The sequence below is a fragment of the Pseudorca crassidens genome, chromosome 11, assembly GCF_039906515.1.
Source record: "Pseudorca crassidens isolate mPseCra1 chromosome 11, mPseCra1.hap1, whole genome shotgun sequence".
Classification (NCBI taxonomy): domain Eukaryota; kingdom Metazoa; phylum Chordata; class Mammalia; order Artiodactyla; family Delphinidae; genus Pseudorca; species Pseudorca crassidens.
The window spans coordinates 7,371,567-7,398,480 of record NC_090306.1 but is presented as its reverse complement, the minus strand read 5'-3'; the positions used below and the strand labels follow the sequence as shown (position 1 = coordinate 7,398,480).

Here is a 26,914-nt window from a genome sequence, read left to right as displayed (position 1 = left end):
CCCGTGTCCCCTGCATCGGCAGGCGGACTCTCAGCAACTGCGCCACCAGGGAAGCCCCGAAATTGTTCATTAACTTATCCAAGTTCACATGGCTATTAAACGGCAGAACTGGGATCCTAAGCCAGTTTGATACAACTTTCAGGCTCATGTTTTTCTATTTGTTCCCTCTCCTTGCCTAAAGAAGTGTCATGTCCTATGTAAATATGGTTGAATCTTCCCAAAACTGTACTCAAATATATGAAGTCCTCATTTTTAAATGGTTCCTGCAAACATTTCGCCTCCCCTCCACCCAATTTATAGACCTAAACCTAAATACATATCAAGCTTCAACGACCTTTAACTTCCTCCTGCCCATACTCTTTGCTGTTTTTAACCAGAGTATACGTCTATCTAATCCCACCTGCACTGCACAGGCTGTATTTGCCCACTTTGTAAAATAAGCTCTTCTTCCTTCACCACTTCTAATCTACCATACCTTCCTCCAGGTAGGGCCATAGACCTCAACCCATGCCACACCTTGGCAGCCTCTGGCCCCATTTTTCCTTTTTGAGCCGAGAATCTCTGGTTGCTTACCGTGAACAGAAACATAAGCCTTGGCTGAATCAGGAACAACATCCACAGGGACCTCCAGGGAGATGGATTCTGAAGCCACTTTTCCTATGAGGGGCAGAGAAAAGGTAAAACAATAAAAGGTGGAAATAGTGGGGGTTCTCACACCCAAGCCACAGAAAAAATTGCCGTAATCCAGGGTTTTCTATACCCAGTGCTTTCCGTGGGTTGGAGGTAGATTTTTTTCCCTATTCACAGTGGTCTTTGCTGAAAATACATTCCAGCGAGAGATATAACTGTGCTGTACATTTTCTCTTCTTCATCCTGCCTTTCAGCTACTTGGCCCCATTGGGAATGGCACCCCTAGACTCTCCTATTTCTTCTTGTCCTGTATATTTCTCCTTTTGCCTAAGAACATCTCCTGTTGCTAAGGGAATTCTCACACCAACCCCTCTCTGTGTTCACTCACCTTTGGGGCACAACAGTGAGCTGTGTGTCTTCTCCACAAGGACTCCTTCTGGCTGACATGGAGAGAGACAAGGATGGGTGAAAAAACATAGATGAGTATCAGGGCAGGTGGCACTGAAGGAATAGGAAGGGGAAGGGAAACGGGGAGAAGAGGCCCTGCCTGCGCTCCAGGGCTTCACTCAGAACTGGAGAGAACAGAGCTTCTCTTTGACATTCAGAAGGACTCCATTTCAACCCAGGGAGGGGTCTCTCAGTAAAATTCTTTCTGGGCTAGAGCTAAGGATAAGTTTAGGAAACTTCTAAGAGACAGGATTGACAATGGGGTTCATGATGACAGGAAGCAGCGAATGATGACATTAGGGATTTTCTTAGGAGAAACTAACATTCATTGAGTGTCTACAAAGTAACAGGTACTGTATTAGGTACTTCCATAGACCATCAGTATGGGTTAAGCAAGTAGTTAAGGGCAGAAGGGGGTCAGGGAAGGATAAAGATGAGCTACCTGATTGGAGGTGGAGTAAGACTGCTGCAAGAGACTAACTGACATGGTTAGACACACACTGAACATCCCTGGCTTGGTTGCTGCCTCTACCTCTGAAGTTAGGCCTGCAGAAAACTCACCTTGACCAGAACTGGTTTGATGAGTGTGTCACTCTGGCCCTTTTCTGGAACAAACCCCTTCTGGTCCCCACAGAGTTCATTTAAGTCCAGAATATTAGTGCTGATGGTGAAGTTTACATGACCTGAGAAGAAAGAGGGCAAAAGGAAGACATCAGCCCTATTGGCAGAGGTACCAATGAGGTCTCTTCCCCTTTAGACTAGTGCTTCTTAAACTTAACAGCAAAACTTAACGGCATACAAATCACCTGCAGCTCTCGTCTGTTACAATACAAACTCTATTTCAGTATATCCGGGGTGGGGCCCACATTCTGCGGTAGGTGGCCTCTAAGGGACCCCAGTGATCCCTGCCTCCTGATATTTACACTGTTTTGTAATCCCCTCTCCTTGCCTGTGGGCTGGATTTAGTGATTCGCTTCTAATGGAGAGGATAGGGCAGAAGCAATGAGATGTCACGCTGAGCTTAGGTTATAAAAAAGACTGCAGCTTCTGTCTCAGGTGCACTCTTCCTCTCAAGCCATGAACTCTGGAGGAAGCCAGCTGTCATGTCATGAGGCAGCCCAGTGGGGAGATTCATGTGATGGGAAACTGAAGGAGGCCACTAGCCAACACCTGAGGCCAAGAACTGCAGCCTTCAGTCTAACAGTCCATGAGGATCAAAGGCTTCGGAATGAGCTTGGACATGGGTTCTCTCCTGGGCAAGTCTTTGGATGAGAACACAGCCCTGGCTGAACTTCATGAGAGACCTTGGGCAAGAGGCACCCAGCTAAACTGCACAAATTACTGACCCACAGAAACTGTGTGATAATAAATGCTTGTTCTTTTAAGCTGCTAAATTTTAGGGTAATTTGTTAAGCAGCAGTAGATAACTAATACACCCAAAGACGGTACTTTGAGTTGCAAGGACTTAATCCAAGAGCAAATGACATCTCATAGGATTATTGTGATGATTAAATGAGTTAATTCATGTAAAACACTTAGGACAGTGCCTGGCCCATAGTAAGTATTTGACTAGTAACATATCTCTTGTCCTGGCGTAAATATTAAAATCTCCCTCTTTCACTCTCAAAATAGTCCAGTGTGGATAATGTTTTGGTCATCTACCAAAGAATATTCGCTTATTTTTTTATAACATAGACTTAGGAGGGAGAAAAACAGAGGCAAACACAAAGAAGAGGAAAGAGAAAACAAAGCAAATACAGTAGAGGAAAGGGTAGAGTTCTCAGTCTCTGTGCTTTCCTTGCCCATCTGCCACTTCCTTCTCTTACCCAGTTTGACAGCTGTGATATTCCAGTGATAGGATTCTGATTCATCAGCACAGAGACAGCTGGAGGCCTGAGAGTCTGTCCCTGGTTCCACCTGGTACTCCTCTGATTTAGCCAGGTTAGTCTGAACCTGAAGGGGATATTTGAGTGACAAAGGGTCGGAGTAAAGGAGACAATACACAGAGGTTTAGGAAAATATGGGCGCAGAGACACCGACATCTCATTTCTTTCTCAGGGAAAATTGGTACACTTCCAGTTTAGGGACTGACACCTGCTTCTTGCATCCCCAGCTCTTACCCAGATGCACTCCTTCAGATAATTGAATATGGTGGCAGTCAGACGAAAGGATTCTCCACGAACTACCGAGTAAGGGAGAGTCAGATCAACAAAGAATGGCTTGAAGGCAGTCAGTCCAACAGTGGGTGAAAGACCAAAGCCTCTGGACTGGGAAGTGCAAAAAGTCATGGCCTTCCATGTGGTGATGGTATCAGGAACTGTGACGCGGACAGACTTCTTCCCTGAGTTACTGTGAGAATACAAGAACCCAGGTGAAGCAGACAGCAGGAGAAAGGCATTTGGGAATTAAGCTACAAATTTGTCTGCAGAAGTGAATATTTCGTTGCTGTTGTGCGTGGGGGAAAAAGCAAAAAGGCAACCGCAATGGTGGCCCACATGAATCTCAGAGTGTGAATCTTCGAGTGAGGATGTACAAGTATGGGAGAAGGGGGGGTGTCTGAGGATGTGTGAGGAGGGGAGCCTGTGTGGGTGGGCATCTGTGTGCAAACATACCTGTAAGAGAGCCCAGTGCCCTCTGAATTGGTGAGAATATGCCTTCTTAGGGTTTGTCAAAATGAGGTGGTAAGCAGTGGGCAAGAACCAAACTAATATCAAGATGTGCCTTTCCGTTTGTGTGGCCCTGCAGTGAGAATGCACTGTCTGCACTGTGCAAATGTGAAGATGTGTGAATTTGTTTTGAGTGATTGTATGTACTTGTTTAAGAATCCAGGGAAAGAAACACGTTCTCATATCCCCATTAAACCTTCTTGGCTTGAGACTTAGGTTCATTAGAAATTATCTGAGTCAGTTCTCTGCTGAATCTACACTGTATGTATAATTTTGTTATACCTTTTAGGCATCACTTACCCAACAGGAAACAGATCCCAGAGCCAAGTCTCCGGGAAGTACTGACGAACCTGAGAATCCTCTGGCTGAATTGGTAGTCTCCTGGAAGTTGAATAGAGTTCTGAGGAGACTAAGAACAAGGGAAAAAGCAGAAGACTTATGTCATGTGATAAACTGAGGTGGAGAGAAAACCAGCAAGAAATTCAGAGGGAAGCAGAGAACATCCAGTCTGAGATAAGGACAGCTAGTGAGCCTGCGCTCTAGAGCCCGAGAGCCACGACTACTGAGCCCTCGTGCCACAACTAATGGAGCCCGCACGCCTAGAGCCCATGCTCCGCAACAAGAGAAGCCACCTCAACGAAGAGTAGCCCCCGCTCGCCGCAAATAGAGAAAGCCCATGAGCAGCAATGAAGACCCAACACAGCCAAAAATAAAAAGATAAATAAATTAATTAGTTTTAAAAAAAAAGAGAGAGAGGAGGAGGAAGGACCACTGAGGAACTGACTGGTTGTGAGGCTATCGGGAAATGACAGACATGGACGTCTGGCCAGGGAATGAGTAGATAAGGGCTTCAGGCTTCAAAAGCCCTCCCCAGAGACAGAGAGAGAGTGAGATCCTAGGGAAACTGCCTTCATCTATAACCCACAATCCATTATCATTCTGGCTACTGGCTCAGTGCAAGAATAGGAGGCAAAGAGGGAGTTTTCAGAGTTCCATGATGCTAAATATCTCAGTGAATCTGCAAGCCACAGAGGCAGCTTACCTCTCCCTGGATCCCTGTATTCTGAAATTCAGTAACTGCAGTCTGTCTTCTTGATTTCGGCGTTGGACAGTATTTTCAGGCCCACATCCTGAGAGGCACCAAAGGCACCAGAGAATGAAGAGTTAAGGGGGTCCTCTCCCTTACTACAAGGGCTACTGCCTTGAAATTTCACCCTCAAAGGGTTAAACTAACACATTCTTTGCCTATTAATTGTAAGACCAATACTCAGCCACCAAGATTGGTTCACTTCTAGTCCAGCTAGTGTGAAAGCTCTTCAATTAAACTTATTTCATTGTGTTTATATATATAGAGAGAGATAGATGTATCATGCATATGTATGTACACACATATACATACGTTTTTGCAAAATGATCACCACAACAAGTCTAGTTAACATCCATTACCATATATAATTACAAAAAATTTTTTTCTTGTGATGAGGACTTTTAAGATCTATTCTCTAGCAACTTTCAAATATGCTATACAGTATCACTAACTATAGTCACTATGCTGTACGTTACATTCCCAAGACTTATGCATTTTATAACTGGAAGTTTGTACCTTTTGACTACCTTCACCCATTTTACCCCCCTCCACCTCCCACCTCTAGCAACTACCAATCTATTCTCTGTATCTATGAGCTTGTTTCGTTGCTGTTGTTGTTGTTGTTAGATCCCACATATAAGTGAGATCATACGATATTTGTCTTTCTCTGTCTGACTTATTTCACTTAGCATAATGCCCTCAAGGTCCATCCAGGTTGTTGCAAATGGCAAGATTTCATTCTGTTTCTGGCTGAATAGTAGTATTCCATTTATTTCATCGTTCAATATGTTTAATACTTCTTCCAAACGTTAGTAAATGTATCCTTATTATTTGACTTGGACTGAATTTTCTAAGGGCAGAGACCATATCAGCTCAATCAATTCAACAAAAATATATTGAGCATTATGAAGGGTCAGGCATTATAGAGAATACAAAGATGAACAAGACCCACTTCCTGACCTCGGAGACCTCCTGATCAGATGTGGGCTAAAGCATCCCAAACTTCTGTGGATAAAATAGGTGCAGTATCTTTCATAAGAGAGACTTCTGGTCTACCTCTCTTCATTTTCCTTCTTGGCTGATCCCATGGAAGTCAATGTTTGGAGACCCCAGAGAGAGGACTAGTGTATAGCCTCAGACAGTAGGTGACTTCTACAAGCATGAGGACCAAGTGAGGCTGCCTTACCCGTCAGGAGTTTCTTTCAAGATTTTGCCCCTGCCAGTGCCCATATGACTCTGCCTGCTTTATTAGATGTGGGCTTTCCTTTCCCCCTCCCACCACAGTTGTTTCTATGAGAACAAAATGGGTAAGAATATTTACCTGGAAAAACTGGAAAAGAGCTATGCTTTGAGGGAACGAAGGCCTCCATAGATAAGTACGCCTGCCCCAACGCTCCTCGGGCAGTACACCAATGTGGGGCTGGGAAAACTCCCGTGGGTCAAACCCTGGACAGTCATATTCAGCCACCTGATAGGGGTAGTGACCATACCAGAATGGGAACATATGATAGACCTGAGAAAAGACAGAAAAGGAAATAAATTTTTTTTTCTTAAGAAAATAAAATATTGACATAGTGAAATCAGTTGAGAAACTTCTCTCAGATTCTCATTCTGGTGGCACAGTTTACTGCTCTTGTATTATTTCTCTTCATTATTCCAGAATTTCTTCCATCATAACCCCTTCCTCTAGTTCATCTTTTTTCATAATCTGTCACCCTCATCTCCTATTTCATCTTTCCTGATACTGATCGCTGTGACCGTATTAACCGTGTCCGTCTCATATCATCATTTCTTTTTTTTTTTTTTCCTTTGGCCGTGACGCATGGCTTGTGGGATCTTAGTTCCCTGACCAGGGATTGAACCTGGGCCCACGGCAGTGAAAGCACAGAGTCCTAACCACTGGACTGCCAGGGAAGTCCCCATATCATCATTTCTACATTCATTTCCACACCAGCTTTGCTACCACCTTGTGGAGATGCAATATTTCCCTGAGACTCTCTTTCCCACTGCCTGGAATCCATCTCTTAATTCTGATACTGTCAGTCTGTCTTCTCTGTTGACTCCCTCTTGCCACCACGTCAGCAGGCCACTCACAGAGCTGTTGCTCAGCTCACTCTCTGGTCTAAGGAGCAAGACACTCTCGTCCACGGCCCGGATCGCACACAGGGACTGGGGAGCTGCCTGCAGCTGCAGGTCCACATCTGCTCCTGGAAGCTGCTGGGAAGGTGAGAAGCCAAGGGAAACCTGGGGAAGAGAAAAGGATAATGTGGGGATCAGGTCAGCCTGGAGAGGAGGAGAAACAGTCATCACCCATATGCCATAAGTATGGTCCCCAGCTCACTCCCTCATTTTTATACTGATTTTTCTTTGTAAAGTATTGCCCTTTAGAAACAGTGTCTTGTAAAACAATTGGAAAAACTAAGCAGCACGGTAGAATAATGTAGAAAGTTTCAAAGACAGAAAGTAGAAAGAAAGAGAATTTGTGGAATAGCTATACAGAACACGTGACTTCCCAGCATGACCTTTTAAAAGAAGCGGGAGAGCGGGAGAGTTCAACAGACCATGCGAAAGATAGAGAACATGATATCCAGCTTCAATATTAACTCCTTCTTTCCCCACCCCTGCCTTATCTCCAACCCCAGCATACACAGGCTCTCTCTCTATGTCCAGACATTTCCTTCACCCTCTTCAACGCCATTTTACCTGATTGTCAAAGCACATCTCCACTGAGAACTGAATTTTGTCTGCTATAACACCTCCTCCGGGAAAAATGGCATACATCACCAGGGAAGGATCAGGGGCTAGTCTGGAGTTGAAGGTCAATGAGAGAGAGAAGGAGCTTTTCAGTCCTGAAAGGGAAGAGGGGATATTCAGGAATGGGAGTACACACTCACCTACCAATGACATCCAACCCTGTGTTTGCATTTCTTCCTGAGCCAGCTGCAGGCCTCATGGTGCAGGTCTTCTGTGGTTACTGTTATGGTCTGTTCTCATTGCTCTTACTCTTGCTTCTAGTATAAGAACTATTTCTTGGAAATTTAAAGTTTAAGTATTCCAAGAGGTGCATGAACACTCACATTTCCTCTCAGACTTCAGGCGTTTCTGCCCCTCCATCTCCAAATTCCCTTTCCCTATTAACTAAGGAAGAGAAAAAGAAGTCATCAACAACACAGAAGTTAGAGGAGCTTAGCCTTGGCCCAATCCCTGCATCTCTCCATAAGGAGAGGCTCCTTTCGTAGTTCTGGACCCCAGGTCAGTACTTCATGGAGCATCCTTCAGCTTGTCAAATGTTGGATGGTACCAGGAGCCCTGATGACTCTTCCTCCAGTTGGAGGTCTGTGACAACCACGGGGTGGGTGGGAGGAGACAAAGGCCACCACTGCCACGGAGCCAGAGAGAATACATAGCTGACACCATTTCTTGAAGATCTCTAAGCTTTATTCTTTTATAATCCTTGTAACATAAAGTCTACTAAAATCCATCCTTACAACCTTTTATTTAAAACAAATTTTTTTTATTGAAGTGTAGTGGATTTACTATGTCGTGCCAATCTCTGCTGTGCAGCAAAGTGACTCAGTTGTACACATACAGACATTCTTTTTTTATATTCTTTTCCATTATGGTTCATCGCATAGTTCCCTGTGCTCTACAGTAGGACCTTATTGTTTATCCATTCTAAATGTAATAGTTTGCATCTACCAACCCCAAACTCCCAGTCCATCCCTCTCCCTCCCCCCTCCCCTTGGCAACCACAAGTCTGATCTCTATGTCTGTGAGTCTGTTTCTGTTTCTTACAACCTTTTAAAACTTATCACTCAATTGAAAATTCGGTGGAGGGTAAAGGGGTTGGGGATAAATTAGGAGTTTGGGACTAACATATACACACTACTATATATAAAATAAATAACCAACAAGGACATATTGCATAGCACAGAGAACTATAAATATTCTGTAATAACCTATAAGGGAAAAGAATCTGAAACAGAATTTATATATATACAAATTATATACATATATATATATATAAATAACTGAATCATGTTGCTGTACACCTGAAACTAACACAACACTGTAAATCAACTATACATCAATAAAAAATTTTTTAAAAAAATTCAGTGGAAATGAGTATACCTTGAAATTGTCTTGAGTCCTTCTGACATTTGACTCTCTGGAGGAGAAATCTCTTTTTAACTCTCCCTTCCTCTTCACTCTCCCTTGAAACTGAATTCACTGAGACGCCTTCTAAGCAGGCAGGCATCTCGGGCTCCAGTCAAGGGCTCTCTGGCCAGTTTCTCAGACTATCTTCCACACCGAGCAGCCCCAACTCCACTTTTCTCCTATAGGCCTCGCCACACTTCTGTCCCGAAGATAGTACATGTATTACCACTTTGCCTTATTATTTCCCACCTACCTCTCCTCATTCTGTTATTTAGGATGATTGTTTTAACTTCATGAAGACACTGGAATGATTCAGGGGGAGAAATTCTCTCAGAGACTTTAAGGAGATGATATGGGAATAAAGAGACTCTGGACCATCAAACCCAAGGTTCACATGAGTCTAAGTTCCTCACGATCATCAAGATGACCAGTAAAACTGCTTGCCTTTATATTTCTTTCAGTCTACAAGTTGTGACTTTATTTCCCCAGCAGAGCTGCTATCAATGTTAATTTTTTTTTTGCGGTACGCGGGCCTCACATTGTTGTGGCCTCTCCCGTTACGGAGCACAGGCTCTGGACGCGCAGGCTCATCGGCCATGGCTCACGGGCCCAGCCGCTCCGCGGCATGTGGGATCTTCCAGGACCGGGGCACGAACCCGCGTTCCCTGCATCAGCAGGCGGACTCTCAACCACTGCACCACCAGGGAAGCCCTCGATGTTAATTTTTAACCCTATGTCATCTATTTAAAAATACTGACCAATGAAACACAGAATGAAATTTATTCTGAGTTGCCATCCCCTCCTCAACCTCCCTCTTACCCCATCCACCGGGCTCCCTTTCAGCCCTGGTCAGCAACATTGTCTCATTTATTCCTAGTTTTATTTCCCCACACAATTTCCCTGGACTCCTGTTCAAAATCTCTTTATTCCCCATTTCCCCCCATCTTTTATACCTATATAAACACAGTGGCCACTGGCCACATGTGACTACTGGAGCCCATGAAATGTAACTAGTCCAAACTCCTTTAAGTATAAAATACATACTTTGAGTTTCAAAGATTTGCAATGCAGCTGAAACACAGAATGTAAAATATCTATTAATAATTTTTTATGTTGACTTCATGTGGAAATGATCATATGTTGGATATACTAGGTTAGACAAAATATATTTTAAAAGTTAGTTTCCTCTGTTCTTTTAATTTTTTTAATGTGGCTTCTAAAAATTTAGAAATTATCTACGTGGCTTGCATTATATCTCTATCCAGACTGTCTGTTCACCCCGTCTAGCTCACTGTCTTTATTCCCTTTCCTTCCCAACACACTCTCACCCATCCCCATTTCCCAGTCTCACATAGTAGGAGAAGATGACTTCCTGGTCAGGTTCTGCATCAGCTGGATCGATGTAATACTCCACCAGCACTTCCTGGGGCCGGCCACATTCCAAGATGCCATTTGGCCGGTGGAGGGCAAGGAAGCTGCGAGTTGTGCTGTAGAAGGGGTCCAGGTACAGGTAGGCATTGTGGTAGTAAGGAGGCATTTCTTCTGAATCATATGCCGTTTCTTCCAATTCGAACATGCCCTGAGAAAGAGAGAGAGAGAAAAAAAGGCCTTAAAATTCATGTACCCCAACCGTATTGACCCCATGGACTTGTTATGATTCTCAAATCTGTACTGCCTAAGAATGGCATGTAGGTATTTCACTAGAGGTTCAACCAAGAATATTTGAGGAGTCCATAATAGTGGTTATATGCAGCAGCATGTTGGTACAAAGGGGAGTAAAATAAGGGCTGAATTATAGTTGTCAGGAAGCAGGAAATTGTGGATGATATACCTTCACAGACTGAAGCAGGGAAGAGATAACTGTGACTAAGAAATTAAAGGATATATCTCAGAGGTAAGAAAACTAGTTATAGAGGATAATAATCATTTCTAAGTGGAGTGATTGAATGATGCCTAGAGTACAGAAATACATAAATTAGCCAGAGCAGAAATAATATGTATTTGCTTGAGTAGTGTAGCTGGATGATTGCATTAAAGGCTTCAATTCTTCATCCCTCCCCATAGCAACATCCTTTTTTATAGTTTTTTTTTCTTAATTTTATTTATTTTATTTGGTTGCACCAGGTCTTAGCTGGGGCAAGCAGGCTCCTTAGTTGTGGCTTGCCGGATCCTTTAGTTGAAGTACACGTTCTCCTTAGTTGCGGCCGGCGGGCTCCTTAGTTGTGGCATTCGAACTCTTAGTTGAAGCATGCATGTGGGATCTAGTTCCACGACCAGGGATCGAACCCAGGCTCCCTGCATTGGGAGCGCAGAGTCTGAACCGCTGCACCACCAGGGAAGTCCACTTTACCAAGTGTGCCCTTTTAGTCTAACTGTGGACCTACCATGTGACTTGTTCTTGGGAATGGGTGTTAGCATACGCAAGATAAGTAGAGCCTTAGAAAAGCCCCTGAACGTCTGCTTTGCTCTTGCATGTCTGCTTTCGCTCTTGCATCGCTTCACTGCCATGGGAATATACCTGGGCTAGCTCGGTGGATTGTGAGACGTGTGGAGCGCCAGCCTACAGTCAGCTGACCCACAGACAAGGAAGTCCACCAAGATCGGTAGAGCTGCCCTTCTGTCTAACCAGCTACAGGAGCAATAAACACTTCCTGTTGTGTACACTAAAGTTCTGTAGTTGTCTGCTAAGCAGTAGTGTGTGGCAACTGATAACTGATACAAGTAACCTTCCCTGTAAGTTATGCAAAACCTAGAATTCTCTTCTTTGTTATTTTAATGAGCAACAGAAAGAGGGAAAAGGGGAATAGGAGGAAGAAGATGACTCTGAACCATTTTTTCCTCCCTAATCTGATTTCAAATAAAGGATCAGATAGAGATGGAGTTAAGTTATAAAATGAATTAGTAGAAATAGCAATTTTTATCTGAAGGTCATTTATTTGATTGTTATTAAAAATGGGATCTAAGAAAAACTTTTTGTCAGCTGAAGGGCAGGACCGATGAATAGGGGAGATGGAATTCCCCAGGGGTGGTGAGTGGTGGTGTAGTAGGGGGAAAAGGAAAATTTTGACGTTTTCCTTCAGGGAGGCCTTCCTTCCTGGAAAGCTGGACCTCCCAGTGCTTACCTCCAGAGAAATGCCTTTCCCGTCCCAATTAGCCGTGTCCAGCTCGAAGGCAGCAAGACCTTCATCGTCAGTCGTTAGGGTCTGCTTCATGGTTCCTTTTTCGCCACGAATCATCAGAAACACTGTATGACGCTTGAGGGGGGAGTCATCATGGCCCCTAACTCTTATCTGAGGGGTGAAGGTCATTAGGGCATTAGAGTCAGGTTTAGTGTAAGTTTGAAACTGTAAGAATACATTTCAGGAAAGAGTCCAGAGAAAGGTAAATGTGGAAAGTAGGGGTTGGAAAGTAGGATCTATGAGGAATTGAAAAACACACAGAAGTAGCTTGGCAGGGAGCAGAAGTAGATTTGCCACATGGGTTATGAAGCGTCAGGGCCCTTCTTTTGCACACACCCCTGCCAAGCCTCTGTACATTTTTTTTGCTTTCATTTTCCTACAGAGAGACCCCTTCCACTCCTAAATTGTACAATCCTTAGGCTTTAAGAAAGTCTGGATCTACTCTTGGTCTAGAGAAAAGATGACTAAGGAATAAATGGATCTAAATATGTACAACATTCTTGTGTTCCGCAGTTGTTTGGGAAGTGAAGAAAGCTAAGCTGGAGAGAGGGGTAGATTGCTAGGAATCAGCAAGAAAACACTACCAATTTTTAAATCTCTAAAAACAATGCTTCAGGAGCTATGAATGGCTCTCTGTCACAGGAAGCTTGATATTAACCTTGCCTAGATGCAGAAGCTCAGACTAGATGATCTCTCCAGATAACTTGCAGCTCTAAAATTCAAAGATTTAAACATGAGAATGTGAACCCCTGGCATGAGGAAGGGCACTGAAGTCACATTAATATTCAAGGCACGTGTCATACGAGATTAAGGACACACAGTGCAAGGAGTTAAGCACATACTCTGAGGCAGGCTGCCTGGCTTTGATCATAGTTAACACTTACGAGCTTATGACCTTGGGAAAATCATTTAACCTCTCTGTGCCTCAGCCTCCTTATTTGTAAAGTGGGGCCAATAACAGTGCCTAACTCGGAATTGTTGTAAAGATTAAACAAGTGAATACACATAAAGTACTTCAAACAATGCTAAGTTAGCTATTATCATATGTGTACCGGAAGGAGGTGACAGTGGATGGTTAAGCATTTTTTTGTCTGTGCAGAGACAAGTTTTAACATACCTTTCCACTGAAGGGGAAATTAGGGTAATAATAATAATTGGTGTCTTCAAAGGTCATTGAGCCCCTTCGTGAAGAAACGTCGATATACCGAGTGGTATTGGCCTCCACTCCTGCAGAGGGAAACCAGATGTATGATGATCTAAAAACCTGATATCCTCACCTTCATGTTTAACATAAAATCCCTGAAAGGATGGTGCCACTGGAAGTAGGAAGCTGAATATATTTCTGGCCAAAGATCCAAACCAACTCCTCCTCCTCAAACTTTTGGAGAAACAGGGAGTGGATGGCAGAGGGAATCTGGCATTTCCCTTTGACTGTGAACTAGGAACAGAGTCCCTTCCAAACAGCGATGAGGGTGGGTCTTGACTCCTCTGAGTAGGTCTGGCTCTGGGACAGCTCTTTTCCCTTCTCTTTTCTTAATGAACCAAGGAGCATCTCACTTACCTGTCCCTTCTTCCACCATAGTAGCCACGATACTGATGTCCCATCTGTAAGAATGATCAGTGAAGTTGAAGGTAGACATGGCCACAGAAGCTGAGAGGCATCCTGCTTTGTCAGTCTAATGACACAATCAGAGAGAGAGAGAGGGAGAGAGAGGATGAATAACCTAATCTTTACTTCCATTTCATGATGTCCTGTAGAAAATAAGTTCTCATCTCTATACTTTCATTTCTCCAATTTTAAGATAGAAACCCCATCCCATAACATGAAGTATATACCCACACATATATAATTATAAAGCAACTTGGAAGTTCCAAGATATGAGGAGAAAAGAACCCACTTCAGGACAGGAAAATTTTATCTCCCAAGGGTTTAGGTTAATTTCTTGATTCCAAGGCAGATTCTAAAAGGCTTTATCTTTCGTGGGGATAAAAAAGACTGCCTTGTTCTTTGGAACTGGGATAATAACCATGTGAAATGCTTTCTACTTTGGGTTTTTGTTTGTTTGTTTGTTTTTAACCACTTTTCTATATTGGTGCTTACTTACTCTTTAGGACATAGGAACTAAGGTTCCTTTTCCACATCCCATTTACTCACCTTTCCAGAGATATTCTTGCATCTGTCAGACGGGAATTCCCCTTCTGACCTTGGAGACCAGTAAATATATGCCTTTTGACACACTGATACATGCACTATCCCAGGCACGGGCTTTCCATAGGTGTACCTAACCCAGAAAAGCATGAGAGTCAGAGTTGGGCAATTCTACTTACGATCCAACCCTCCTCCTCCAAACACCACTTTTCCTTCTCTCTCACATTCCCACCTCTGGAAGTACTCTGACAGTCCTAGCCTTCTCCAGCTCTCATTCACATCCCTGCTTTGCTCAAAGCCTTAGAGTATTGCCATTTCACAATAAATACCATCCAAAGGACAACAACAGTGTCTTTCTTTTTCCTTACTCCTATTTCCCCATGGGATTCAATATTGTGCTCTGTACAAAGGAGACACTAAATCAATAATGCTGGCTGAGACAGCAGTGGAAAGTAAGGACAGAAGCACAATTAGAACATGTGTTCTTGCAGAACTCTTGACTCTGGACTACATAAAGCATCCCAAGGTTTAGCTGCTACCTCCACAATCCCTCTTTCCATAACACTCCCTCACAACATCTCTCAATATAGCTTTAATCCTCACTGGATCCAGAGCTTTATTCTTACCTACAGCAAATTTTCACCAAGAAAGAATCGTCGACCATTGATAACTGTTTGGGTTCCACCACTTCCAACTTAAACTTAGGCAGCACTGGAGAGAGATGGAAAACGAAGAGGAAGAAGGTTTTACCATACAGGTAGTGGTCAAAAAGAGGTAGTTTAAAGTAGAGGGGTATAAAGCAGTGATAATTAAGTAGCTAATTAAATTAACAGGGCATTATTAAGGTAAAATGCTCCTGAAGTTATCAGCCGGTTTAGCACTAAAAGGAATAAATAATCCCTCTGGGGGTTTTTTTGTTGTTGTTTTTAGATAAGAAGTGGATTTATTTAGAGAGAAACACACTCCACAGATAGAGTGTGGGCCATTTCAGAAGGCGAGAGGCCCAAGAATATGGGGCAGTTAGTTTTTATGGGCTGGGTAATTTCAAAGGCTAATAGGTGGGAGGATTATTCCAACTATTTTGGGGACGGGGCAGAGATTTCCAGTAATTGGGCCACTGTCCACGTTTTGATCTTTGATGGTCGGCCTGGGAACTGTCATGGCTCTGGTGGGTGTGCCACTTAGCTTATGTTAATGTGTTACAATGAGCGTATAATGAGGCTCAAGGTCCACTGGAAGTCAAATCTTCCACCATCTTGGACCTGGTTCCTAATAGATTTTACTTGACCTTTGCTGATTTTGATACAAGATTATGTCCAACACTTTGACCTACTAATTCTCCCACCTACCATATTCTTCCACACTGAAGGTGCCAAAGGTCTTGCCCTCTGCCACAGCCACACTGTAGGTGCCCAGCGTCGCCTCTGGTGCCAGTTGGAAGGACAGGTCTACAATGCCTTCCCTGGGCACCACGTTCAGCCACTGTGCAATCCTATTGTCGTTTGGATCCTGTGTCCATTAAAAAGAAATCCCATGACGTGCCTGCCTCTTTGATTCCCACCCTGCACTGCAGAAAGCAGGTAAAGAAGCAAAAAGAACCTAAAGAATCCCACCCATCGCTCGTGACCCCCATGGTCTGTGTCCAGGAAGAAAAGGGCCCTTGTGGATACAAACAATCAGACTGAGTCCTTTAAAATGTTATCATGTTTCAGAAAGTGGGCTTTAGGATGCCCTTTACAAAGAGTGATTATTCTTGGTCCCTTAAGTGGGGCAATGCTGAGGGGACTGATTGTAAGATACCTGAATGATAGGTAATTTGACAGAAAAATGGAGGAGAAGCTGTGAGGAATTTCGCCTTCTTAATACTTCTCACAGGTATTCTTGTCATGTTCAATGGTTGAGTGTCTGTGATAATAGCCAACCCAAAGACTAAGAGTACAGAACAAACCCTCGTTGGATTGATACAGTACAGAGAAGGTACAGGCATCAGAGTAGGAAGGTTCATCACTATAGAGGTTGGTGTCCTTATTTACAGAGGTTTAACACTGAGAGGGGCAGGGTGGGCAGAGGCAAGAGAACAGGCACAGCTTAGGCGGGATTGCAGGTACTTTGTGCTGGTGCAGAGTCTCAGGCTCTGGGCCAAGATCCCAGAGTCGTTGCTGACTTCAAGCTTTAGCACCAACCACCTTCTCCACAACTGACAGAAAAGAAAAAGAAACTTCTACTTACTTGCAGTTCCACAATGGAGTACTGAAAAGGAAAACCAGATAATATGGGTTAAAGAAGAACCATCAATAAGGGTAGGCTTGCTGAAAGCAAAAAGTTCACGAAGGCCTCTCTCTTCCTCTGTTGCCCACTCCTTCCTTTCTAAATGTCTCTTTTGTGCCCTGGTAAGAGTAACAGTGGGGCAAAGGCTTACTGGCTGCCGGAGGAGAGAGAAGAGCTTTCCTAAAGGGATTGCCAGTCTCCAAAAAATTTGAAGAAATGGAACTTCAGACCCTCAGCATCCATCAGTGCTCTGTGACTGAGCTCTTTGCCCTAAGAGAAAATATTAGTATCTGGGGGCTCCACCGTGTTTAAACCTCTTCTTGGTAGCTGACGTTCTCCTGGCCTCCTCCTCCACTTTCTGAATGCCAGTGGGCAGGAACCTTTCAAGCATTGCAAAATAACTTCTTAAAAAAAAAAAAATGTTTAAAAGAGCTCCATCAAAGGGTCATGTACCATTTCCTCAAGCAAATGGATATTAAAACCACTAAGTTTAATTGGAGAATGAGTCATTGTGCTAGTTGTCAAAGTGTCACACCAAAATTACTTGCTAATTTCAAAAAAAGGACACACCTTATCGTTGGAGAAATTAGGCTGTCATCACCTTAACTAAGTAATCAAACTCACCATCACTAATAATGGGACAACCTGACATTATGTGCCTCCAGAGATGTATTTGAGGTTCACAGCATTACCTATTTTTCTTTCACCAAATATTTTTTACCGAAAGTTTAGCTTAAACCTAATTAAGACTTCAGAGCTACTTCCAGAAGATAAAGGAACAAGTTATATTACACAGTAAGGAAATAATCAGGCAAATCAAGAATATCAAATATTCCATAAGACAACTAGGCTTCCTCAAAAGTCAATATCATATTCCAGAATGCGGACATTCTATAAGTCATCTAGCCTGATCTCTCTCTCACCCTCTCTCTCTCAAAAAAAAAAAAAAAATCAATCTAATAAGAAAATAAGGGGGATTTGTTTAGATTAAGAGAAATTTTTGAAATGTAACAATCAAATGTAATGCATGAATTTGATCAGATCATAGTTTAGAAAAAAAAACTCAGTTATTTGGAAAAATTAGAACTGAACATTAAATGATATTAAATAATTATTGTTAATTTTCTAAGGTGTTATAATAATACGACGATTATTTAAGATACACTTTTAAAAGATGCAGGCACCTAAATAAATAAAGCAAATATTAACAGATATAAAGGGAGGAATTGACAGTAACACAATAATAGTAGGGGACTTTAACACCCCATGTACATCAATGGACAGGTCATCCGGAAAGAAACTCAGTAGGGAAACAGTTGCTTTAAATGACTTATTAGACCAAATGAACATATATATGTTCATATGTATATGAACATATAGAGAGATATATTTATATATATATAATATAATATAGAACATTCTATCCAAAAGCAGCCAAATGCACATTCTTTTCAAGTGTACATTGAACATTATAGCATGATAGACACATGACAGGCCACAAAAAGAATCTCAATAAATTTAAGAAAACTGAAATCATATCAAGTATCTTTTTCAACCATGACACTATGAGACTAAAAATCAACTACAAGATAAAAACAGCAAAAAACATAAACCCCTGGAGGTTAACCAACATGTTATTAGACAACCAATGGATCACTGAAAAAAATCAAAAAATAAAATACTTGGAGACAACAAAAACAAAAACACAATGATACAAAATCTATGGGATGCAGCAAAAGCAATTCTAAGAGGGAAGTTTATAGTAATACAAGCCTACCTCAGGAAATAAGAAAAATCTCAAAAAACCCCCACAACCTAATCTTATATCTAAAGGAACTAGAAAAGAAGAACAAACAGAACCCAAAGTTAGTGGAAGGAAATTATAAAGATCAGAGCAGAAATAAATGAAATAGAGGCAAAAAAAAAAAAAAAAAAAAAAGAAAAGATCAATGAAACTAAGAGCCGATTCCTCAAAAAAGATAAACAAATTGATAAGCCTTTAGCCAGACTCATCAAGAAAAAAAAGAGAGGGCCCAAATTAATAAAACCAAAAATGAAAAAGGAGAAGTGACAATCAACACCTCAGAAATACAAAGGTTTGTAAGAGATTACCATGAATAATCACCCATCAATAAAATGGACAACCTAGAAGAAATGGACAAATTTCTAGAAATGTACAATCTCCCAAAACTAAACTGGAAGAAACAGAAAATATGAACAGACCAATTATCATTAATAAAATTGAATCAGTAATTTTTTAAAAACTCCCAACACACAGAAGTTCAGGACCAGATGGCTTCATAGATGACTTCTATCAAACGTTTAGAGAAGAGTTCTCAAACTATTCCAAAAAATTGCAGAGGAAGGAATGCTTTACAACTTATTCTATGAGGTCAGCATCACCCTGATAGCAAAACCAGACAAAGATATCACAAAAAAAGAAAATTAAAGGCCAATATCACTGATGAACATGGATGCAAAAAGCTTCAATAAAATGTTAGCAAACCAAATCCAACAGTACATTAAAAGGATCATACAACATGATCAAGTGGAATTTATCTTAAGGATGCAAGGGTGGTTCAATACCCACAAATCAATCAATGTGAAACACCAAACAAATTGAAGAATAAAAATCATGTGACCATCTCAACAGATACATAAAAAGCTTTTGACAAGATTAAACATCCATTTATAATTTAAAAAAAAAACTCTCAACAAAGTGGGTATACAGGGAACATACCTCAACATAATAAAGGCCATATATGACAAGCCCACAGCTAACATCATACTCAACAGTGAAAAGCTGAAAGCACTTCCTCTAAGATCAGGAGCAAGACATTGATTCCCAAAGAAGTAAAACTGTCATTGTTTATAGACAGCCTGATACTATACATAGAAAATCCTAAAGATGCCACCAAAAAAATAACTAAAACTCACCAATAAATTTGGTGAGGTTACAGATACAAAATTAATATACAGAAATCTGTTTCATTTCTACACACTATCAGAAAGAGAAATTAAGAAAATGATCCCAATTACAATCACATCAAAAAGAATAAAATACCTAGGAGTAAATCTGAGGAAGTAAAAGACCAGTACTCAGAAAACTATAAGACACTGATGAAAGAAATTGAAGATGATACAAACAATGGAAAGATATAACATGTTCATGGATTGGAAGAATTAATATTGTTAAAATGACCATACTACCCAAGGCAATCTACAGACTCAATGCAATCCCTATCAAAATACCAATGGCATTTTTCACAGAACTAGAATAAATAATTCTAAACTTTGTATGGAAACACAATAGAGGCCAAATAGCCAAAACAATCTTGAGAAAGAAGAACAAAGCTGCAGTCATCATGCTCCCTGATTTCAAACTATACTACAAACCTATAGTAATCAAAATGGTATGGTACTGGCACAAAACCAGATACATAGATCAATGGAATAGAATAGAGAGCCCAGAAATGAGCCCACACATATATGGGCAATTAATCTACAACAAAGGAGGTAAGAATATATAATGGGGAAAAGACATCCTCTTCAAGAAATGGCGCTGGGAAAGCTGGACAGCTACATGCAAAAGAATCAAAGTGGTCTACTCTCTCACACCATACACAAAAATAAATTCAAAATGGATTAAAGACTTAAATGTTAAACCTGAAACCATAAAAATTTTAGAAGAAAACATAGGCAGTAAACTCTTTGACATTGGTCTTAGTAATTATTTTTTGGATATGTCTCCTCAGGTAGGGGAAGAAAAAGCAAAAAATGTTTAATGGCACTACATCAAACTAAAAAGCTTTTTCACAGTGAAGGAAACTATCAACAAAATGAAAAGGCTGCCTACTGAATGGGAGAAGATATTTACAAATGATATATCTGATAAAGGGATAATATCCAAAATATACAAAGATTTCATACAACTCAACATCAAAAAAAGCAACCTAATAAAAAAAAAAAAGGGCAGGACTTCCCTGGTGGCGCAGTGGTTAAGAATCCACCTGCCAATGCAGGGGACACGGATTCAAGCCCTGGTCTGGGAAGATCCAACATGCCACAGATCAACTAAGCCCATGTGCCACAACTACTGAACCTGTGCCCTAGAGCCCGCGAGCCACAACTACTGAGTCCACGCACTGCAACTACTGAAGCCTGCATGCCTAGAGCCCGTGCTCCACAACAAGAGAAGCCACCGCAATGAGAAGCCCATGCAGTGCAACAAAGAGTAGCCCGTTCGCCACAACTAGAGAAAGCCCACGCAGCAATGAAGACCCAATGCAACCAAAAAATTTTAAAAAGAAGATGTAATATATATATATATATATATATATAATGGAATATTACTCAGCCATAAAAAAAATGAAATCTTGCCATTTGCAACAACATGGATGGACCTAGAGGGCATTATACTAAGTGAAATAAGCCAGACAGAGAAAGACAAATACTGTATGATTTCACATATATGTGAAATCTAAAAAACAAAACAAATGAACAAGCATAACAAAACAGAAACAGAGTCATAGATACAGAGAACAAACTGGTGGTTGTCAGAGGGGTGTGGGGTGCAGAAAGGAAAGAAATAGTTGAAGGTGATTAAGAGGTGCAAATTTCCAGCTGCAAAATAAATGAGTCATGGGTATGAAATGCACAGTGTGGGGAGTATAGTCCAAATCTATGTAATATTTTTGTAGGGTGACAGATGACAACTGGACTTATGGAGATCAGTTTGAAATGTTTAGCAATATCAAATCATTATGTGATGTAACAGGTACTAACATAGTGTTGTAGGTCAATTATACTTAAAAAACAAACAAACTCATAGAAAAAGATCAGATTTGGGAATTCCCTGCGGTACATGATTAGGACTTGGCGCTTTCACTGCCGAAGGCCCAGGTTCAATCCTTGGTCAGGGAACTAAGATCCTGCAAGCCATGCGGCCTGGCAAAGAAAAAGATCAGATTTTTTGCTACCAAGTCAGGGGATGGGGGGCTGGGGAATTGGATGAAGACGGTCAAAAGGTACAAACTCCCGGGCTTCCCTGGTGGCGCAGTGGTTGAGAGTCCGCCTGCCGATGCAGGGGACACGGGTTCGTGTCCCGGTCCAGGACTATCCCACATGCCGCGGAGCGGCTGGGCCTGTGAGCCATGGCCGCTGAGCCTGCACGTCTGGAGCCTGTGCCCCGCAACGGGAGAGGCCACAACAGTGAGAGGCCCGCGTACCACAAAAAAAAAAAAGGTACAAACTTCCAGTTACAGGAGACATAAGTACTAGGGGTATAATATATAACCTGATAAATATAATTCACACTGCTGCATGTTATATATAGAAGTTGCTAAGAGATTAAATCCTAAGAGTTCTCATCACAAGGAAAATTTTTTTCTACTTCCTTAATTTTGTATCTATATGAGATGATAGATGTTCACTAACCTTATTGTGATACAGTACTGTATCATACAGTACTGTATGCCAATTATATCTCAATAAAACTGGAAAGTAAAAAACAGTTATCTCAGGTAATAGCTCTCTTTCTGGCCCAATCCCACACATACACACACCCCCACCCCCATTTACATTCTTTTAGGCATTTAAGAAAGAAGTAAAAGTTTCTCCTGACTCTCTGGGACCTTGATTGCCTTCAGCTCAAAATAATCCACATGCCAAAGTGGCACATTTAGGGTGGCAGTTAAGGGGTGGGGAGAATATTCTGCCCTCCTTCCTTAAGGGAAGAATAGGACATGTACAAACTGGGCTCTTTATACAATAAGGAGGCAAGTATCACTGAGATTACTGTGGACTGCTATAAATTCTACAAAAAAACAGAACAAACAAAAGAAACCAGTTCCTCAGATAGCAAAGTACTTTTCTCACACAGGGAGTCAAGAAGCAGATTTGGACACCAGTCAGGCAGAAGCAGTCTCTGGAAGGAAACAAGTGTTCAACTAGGAAGATAGCATTTGCACTGGAAGCTGCCTGAGGTTTCTGAATAAATGCGTGTAGCAACCAAGTTAGATAGAATCAGTTAGTATCATGTATGCTTCAGTTGCTTGAGGATAAAATCCTGAACTTTGTAAACTCACAATTTTTGTCACTCTGTTACCGAGTAAAAAAATGTTTAGTTAATTTCAGTGTTTCATTTGGAGTTTCAAATTCAGTGTTTCAAATTTTCAGTATTTCAAGTTGGAACTTGGAGCAGGGGCTGACTAAAGAAATGGTGTGAGGAGGAAGGAGTAATTTGACAACAGAAATAGAGCATAGCTATGGAAATCAGAGCACCCCTCAGCAATTCGGCTCAATTTGAGCATAGGAAAGATAATGTAAGAGGGGTAGCTAATGAGATCAACCTCCAGGGGGCAGTAGAGTCTAAAATAACTGGCTGTGGCTACACTTTAACCCTTGCATACCCTCTTTTCAGCTCTGGAATCAACACTCTGTTTAAGAAGTAAGTACTTAATATTACACCCAACTGATAAAGAATACAGCTGATACGAAGAAGAAACTGAAAAGAATTCTAAATCGGGAAAGAAAGTAGTGGTTGGAGGAGGCTACCAATTAATAATAAGCTTATAGCTTCCCTGTGCACTGGGAAAGGAAACAGCAGTTCTGAAAACATGGAGATGGAAATATAAGTAATGCTTTCTCCAAAATTATCTTTTAAATTTTCATTTGAATACATGGGCTGTAACTGAAGGAAAAAGAAGACAGCCAGGAGTGTCTGAGAGGTCTTTCAAAAGCACTTAGAAATGACACAAGAAAAAAAAAATTGAGAGCAAACCTATCATAAGGCTAATGATTCTAGCGATCAGGTAGTTCAAGGAAAATTTAAGTATTCACCAAATGTTACCACATTTTTACCTTTGGCAACAGAACTTTACCTTAAAAGAATTGTCTGCTCTATAAATTACCTTGCTTCATAGCAAAAAAAAAAAAAAAAAAAAGATGGTGGGGGTGGATATTCTTATTTCTTCCTTCTGTTAAATACACTCCTGAATTATTTCTTAGTATTTGAACTGCAAAGCCACTAGGTGTCACTCCTGGAAGGAAAGTCTTGAAGTTTGCAAGAAACTCTTTTAAAAACAGCAGCAAATGGAACCATCTCTCAGGAATGTTAACCTAATTGATGTTCTCAGCTATCAAACATGTCAGCTAGATGCCTCTGCATGTTTTCAGGCAGACAAGGGCGGGGACGATTTGGATGTGTGCCCGGAGTCTAGAACTCCAGTTCCCACAAGCGTTCTGCACCTAGAGGGCCTCCCCACCCCGGAAAGAATCTCTTCTCTTCTCTCTTCTCTCTCAGTCAGCCCTACCCCTTTCCCTTTCCCTGTCCCTCTTCCCAACTAAATTCTCACCTGGTCATTCACTGGAACAAAGTTGCTGGTGAGGGTGACGATGCGAAAATGCACTAGAAGGAAACAGGCATCATTAGCAAAGGAGATTTTTTTCCCCTCTCAGAATCTTTCTTTCTTCTACCCTTTCTGCTTCCTCACACATACTTCTTAGTCAGCAAAATCCCATCAGGTTTTACTTTTGTAATAAAACCTAGTCTGACAGAGAGCTCACACCCCAAACGGTTTTTCTTCCTGGCTCCTGACTGTGAAACCTCAGAATGGAATCCCCTTCTAAGGCAGAAGGAACAAATACGAATCACAGGGCTCCGGCCAAATGCCCTTGATGATGCTCTCTGATTTGTACACAAGCAGCTTGCTGTGAGAACCAAGGATCCAGTTACACCTGCCAAATTCCATTCCAAGAGAAATGTGTATTTTGTTTTATTTTATTTATTGACTTATTTGTGGTTTTGGCTGCACCACTCAGCTTGTGGAATCTTAGTCCCCCGACCAGAGATCAAACCCAGGCCCACAGCAGTGAAAGCACCGGGTCCTAATCACTGGACCACCGGGGGACTTCCCTGTATTTTGTTTTAGATACACACACACAGTAGCAACTCCACCAACTAGTCTTTTGCGTTTGTAGTACTGCATGTATTCAACACCCATAACCCTTCATCCCTCCAGACCCCCCTCCCTTCCTTGGTCCACCGGCCTGCCACCAACCCACAAAGCCCCTCTACCGATGGGTGCAGCTGTTCCCAGGCTTTTGTCTCATCCCATCTGTGTGCCTCTTACCTTGCTGCCCTGGGTTATAGACAGGTTTGTCCGTTTGTATAAAGATGCCATTCTGCTGCCTCTGAATTAGAACCCTTTTCTTCTCCTCAAAGTTGATTTTATTTCCAGTTCCTCTCACCCGAACCGTGGCTACTTCTTCTGTGCCACCAGAAGGAAGTGGTACCTGGCCAAGACAAGGGAGCTCTGGGAAGGAGTAGGAGACTGGGGGAACAGAATCAACCCGTCTCAACCCAAGAGGGAGAATCAAAGGAAAGAAATGAGTTAGATAGGGGTAGCAAGGGTAGAGCCATTAAAAAGTTGCCAGAGGATAATATCAGAAGTTATGTCCAGGAATTGAAGTTTAGGAGAGATAGGTTTAAAGGCCATGGCAAGAGTAAAATTACAGAAAACATACTTAAAGAGAAATTATAGTGAATACCCAGGAAGGAGAATAGGAAAGTTGAGGACTACAGTTGGGCTAAGCCTGTACTTACTGAAAAGGACTTGCAATGCAAGAGCTTCGTCTCCGATCCAGAATGTGTTAGCAATGTGTGGGTCTTGCCCTTGGTCTCCAGACTGATAGTAAATTTTACATCATCGTACCCAGGGCTCAGATCCAAACAAACCTTCTGAGTAGAAGGGAACTTAAGAAGAGCTGGTAATGTCACCAGGTAGTTTCTGTTGAAGAAGCAAAAGGATTTCAGGGCAGTAATGATACATCTATTTAATATAAAATTAATCCCTCTCCTGAGCACTCAGCATATAGCAATGAATTAAACAGACCAAGCCCCTGTCTTTATGAGCCTTATTTTCTATAAGGGAGAAGCAGAAAAGTAACAAATAACTCAGTTTACAGCCTTAAACCTCCCACCAGTAGACCATCATTGAGAACCTGGACCTAGGGTACCACGGAGGAAATTAGTTCTCTTACAGAGAACAGGGTACTAGGAGGCTACTATATTTTAATATCATTTTTTTTTTAAGTTTCTTCCTGTCATCTTACCTTTTCTCTCTGGGTAAAGGAAAAGTGAAACCAAAGAAAGGAAAAGATGAGAAGGAAATTAAAATAAACCAGAGGTTATCTCCTGTTCCCCATAGTTATATTTGAGAAGGATAGACAAAGAAGCCGCCTGCCCTAAATCAACGCTGACACCAGCCACTTACAGGGGGCGTCTTTCTGCCATGGCTGGCAATAAGGCCAATATTCCTAAAAGGAGTTGAGCCCACATCTTTGCGGTGGGACAGATTCCCCAGGACCAGGAACCAGAGGTCTGCTCACCCACTGTGGCATATATATGGAGCTATGGCTGATGCCGCAGCCAATCACCTTTTGGGGCCTCAGGCAGAGGTGGTATACCAGGGTAGGGCTTCTATTCACTTCCTCAAATTTATTTTTCCCTGAAACATTCACACTGGCTCAGCCAGTCTATAAAACCTGTTTGGGGGGAAAAAAACCATGCTGAGTATTCATAGCGGTAAAACTCTAAGAACAAGTTTTAGATCCTTCCCTTTTTTCTGGCTTTATTCCAAATTCCCATCCCCATTGGATCTTTTTTTCTCTTTTTATTATTCTATTAAGACTTATTTGGGGGACTTCGCTGGTGGTACAGTGATTAGGAGTCCGCCTGCCAATGCGGGGGACACGGGTTCGAGCCCTGGTCTGGGACGATCCCACATGCCACGGAGCAACTGGGCCCGTGAGCCACAACTACTGAGCCTGCGCGTCTGGAGCCTGTGCTCCGCAACGAGAGGCCGCGACAGTGAGAGGCCCACGCACCGCGATGAAGAGTGGCCCCCGCTCGCCGCAACTAGAGAAAGCCCTCGCACAGAAACGAAGACCCAACACAGCCAAAAACAAATAAATTTTTTAAAAAAACAAAAAACTCACTCACTTAAAAAAAAAAAAAAGACATATTTGGGAGCACAGGAATGGGAGCAGTATCAATACAAAAGTATACATTTATCTAACTGGGAATTTTTAAAATTAATAATAAGTATTATTGTGACTGTATGGAAATAGGAACATATAAACTCATAGAAGAAATACAAAGTGGACAATCTTTAAGGGCAGTTTCACAATACACATCAAAAGCCTTTCAGATTTGCATATTCTCTGACTCCTATTCTGGGAATGTATTTTTATGGGGAATGACAGCAGGCACGTACACAGAAAACGTGTCCACTCTGAGTTTCTTCCCATTGTTCTTTATAATGGCAAT

General features: G+C 41.8%; 1 protein-coding gene across 1 annotated transcript in view; it reads right to left on the bottom strand.

The window, feature by feature from the left end:
- The window catches only part of A2ML1 (alpha-2-macroglobulin like 1), a 42,567-nt gene extending 16,603 nt beyond the window's left edge, over positions 1-25,964 (bottom strand). Inside the window, 23 exon segments of the mRNA XM_067695649.1 lie at positions 574-657; positions 1,019-1,070; positions 1,639-1,760; positions 2,904-3,030; positions 3,198-3,426; positions 4,044-4,152; positions 4,786-4,873; positions 6,152-6,343; positions 6,925-7,074; positions 7,534-7,679; positions 7,908-7,968; positions 10,340-10,567; positions 12,111-12,278; positions 13,285-13,394; positions 13,729-13,843; positions 14,323-14,449; positions 14,943-15,027; positions 15,666-15,825; positions 16,546-16,566; positions 23,940-23,992; positions 24,717-24,879; positions 25,190-25,373; positions 25,860-25,964. Coding sequence (XP_067551750.1) covers positions 574-657; positions 1,019-1,070; positions 1,639-1,760; positions 2,904-3,030; positions 3,198-3,426; positions 4,044-4,152; positions 4,786-4,873; positions 6,152-6,343; positions 6,925-7,074; positions 7,534-7,679; positions 7,908-7,968; positions 10,340-10,567; positions 12,111-12,278; positions 13,285-13,394; positions 13,729-13,843; positions 14,323-14,449; positions 14,943-15,027; positions 15,666-15,825; positions 16,546-16,566; positions 23,940-23,992; positions 24,717-24,879; positions 25,190-25,373; positions 25,860-25,924 — 2,839 coding nt within the window. The 5' untranslated portion in view covers positions 25,925-25,964.
- Between the last annotated feature and the right edge of the window lie 950 nt (positions 25,965-26,914).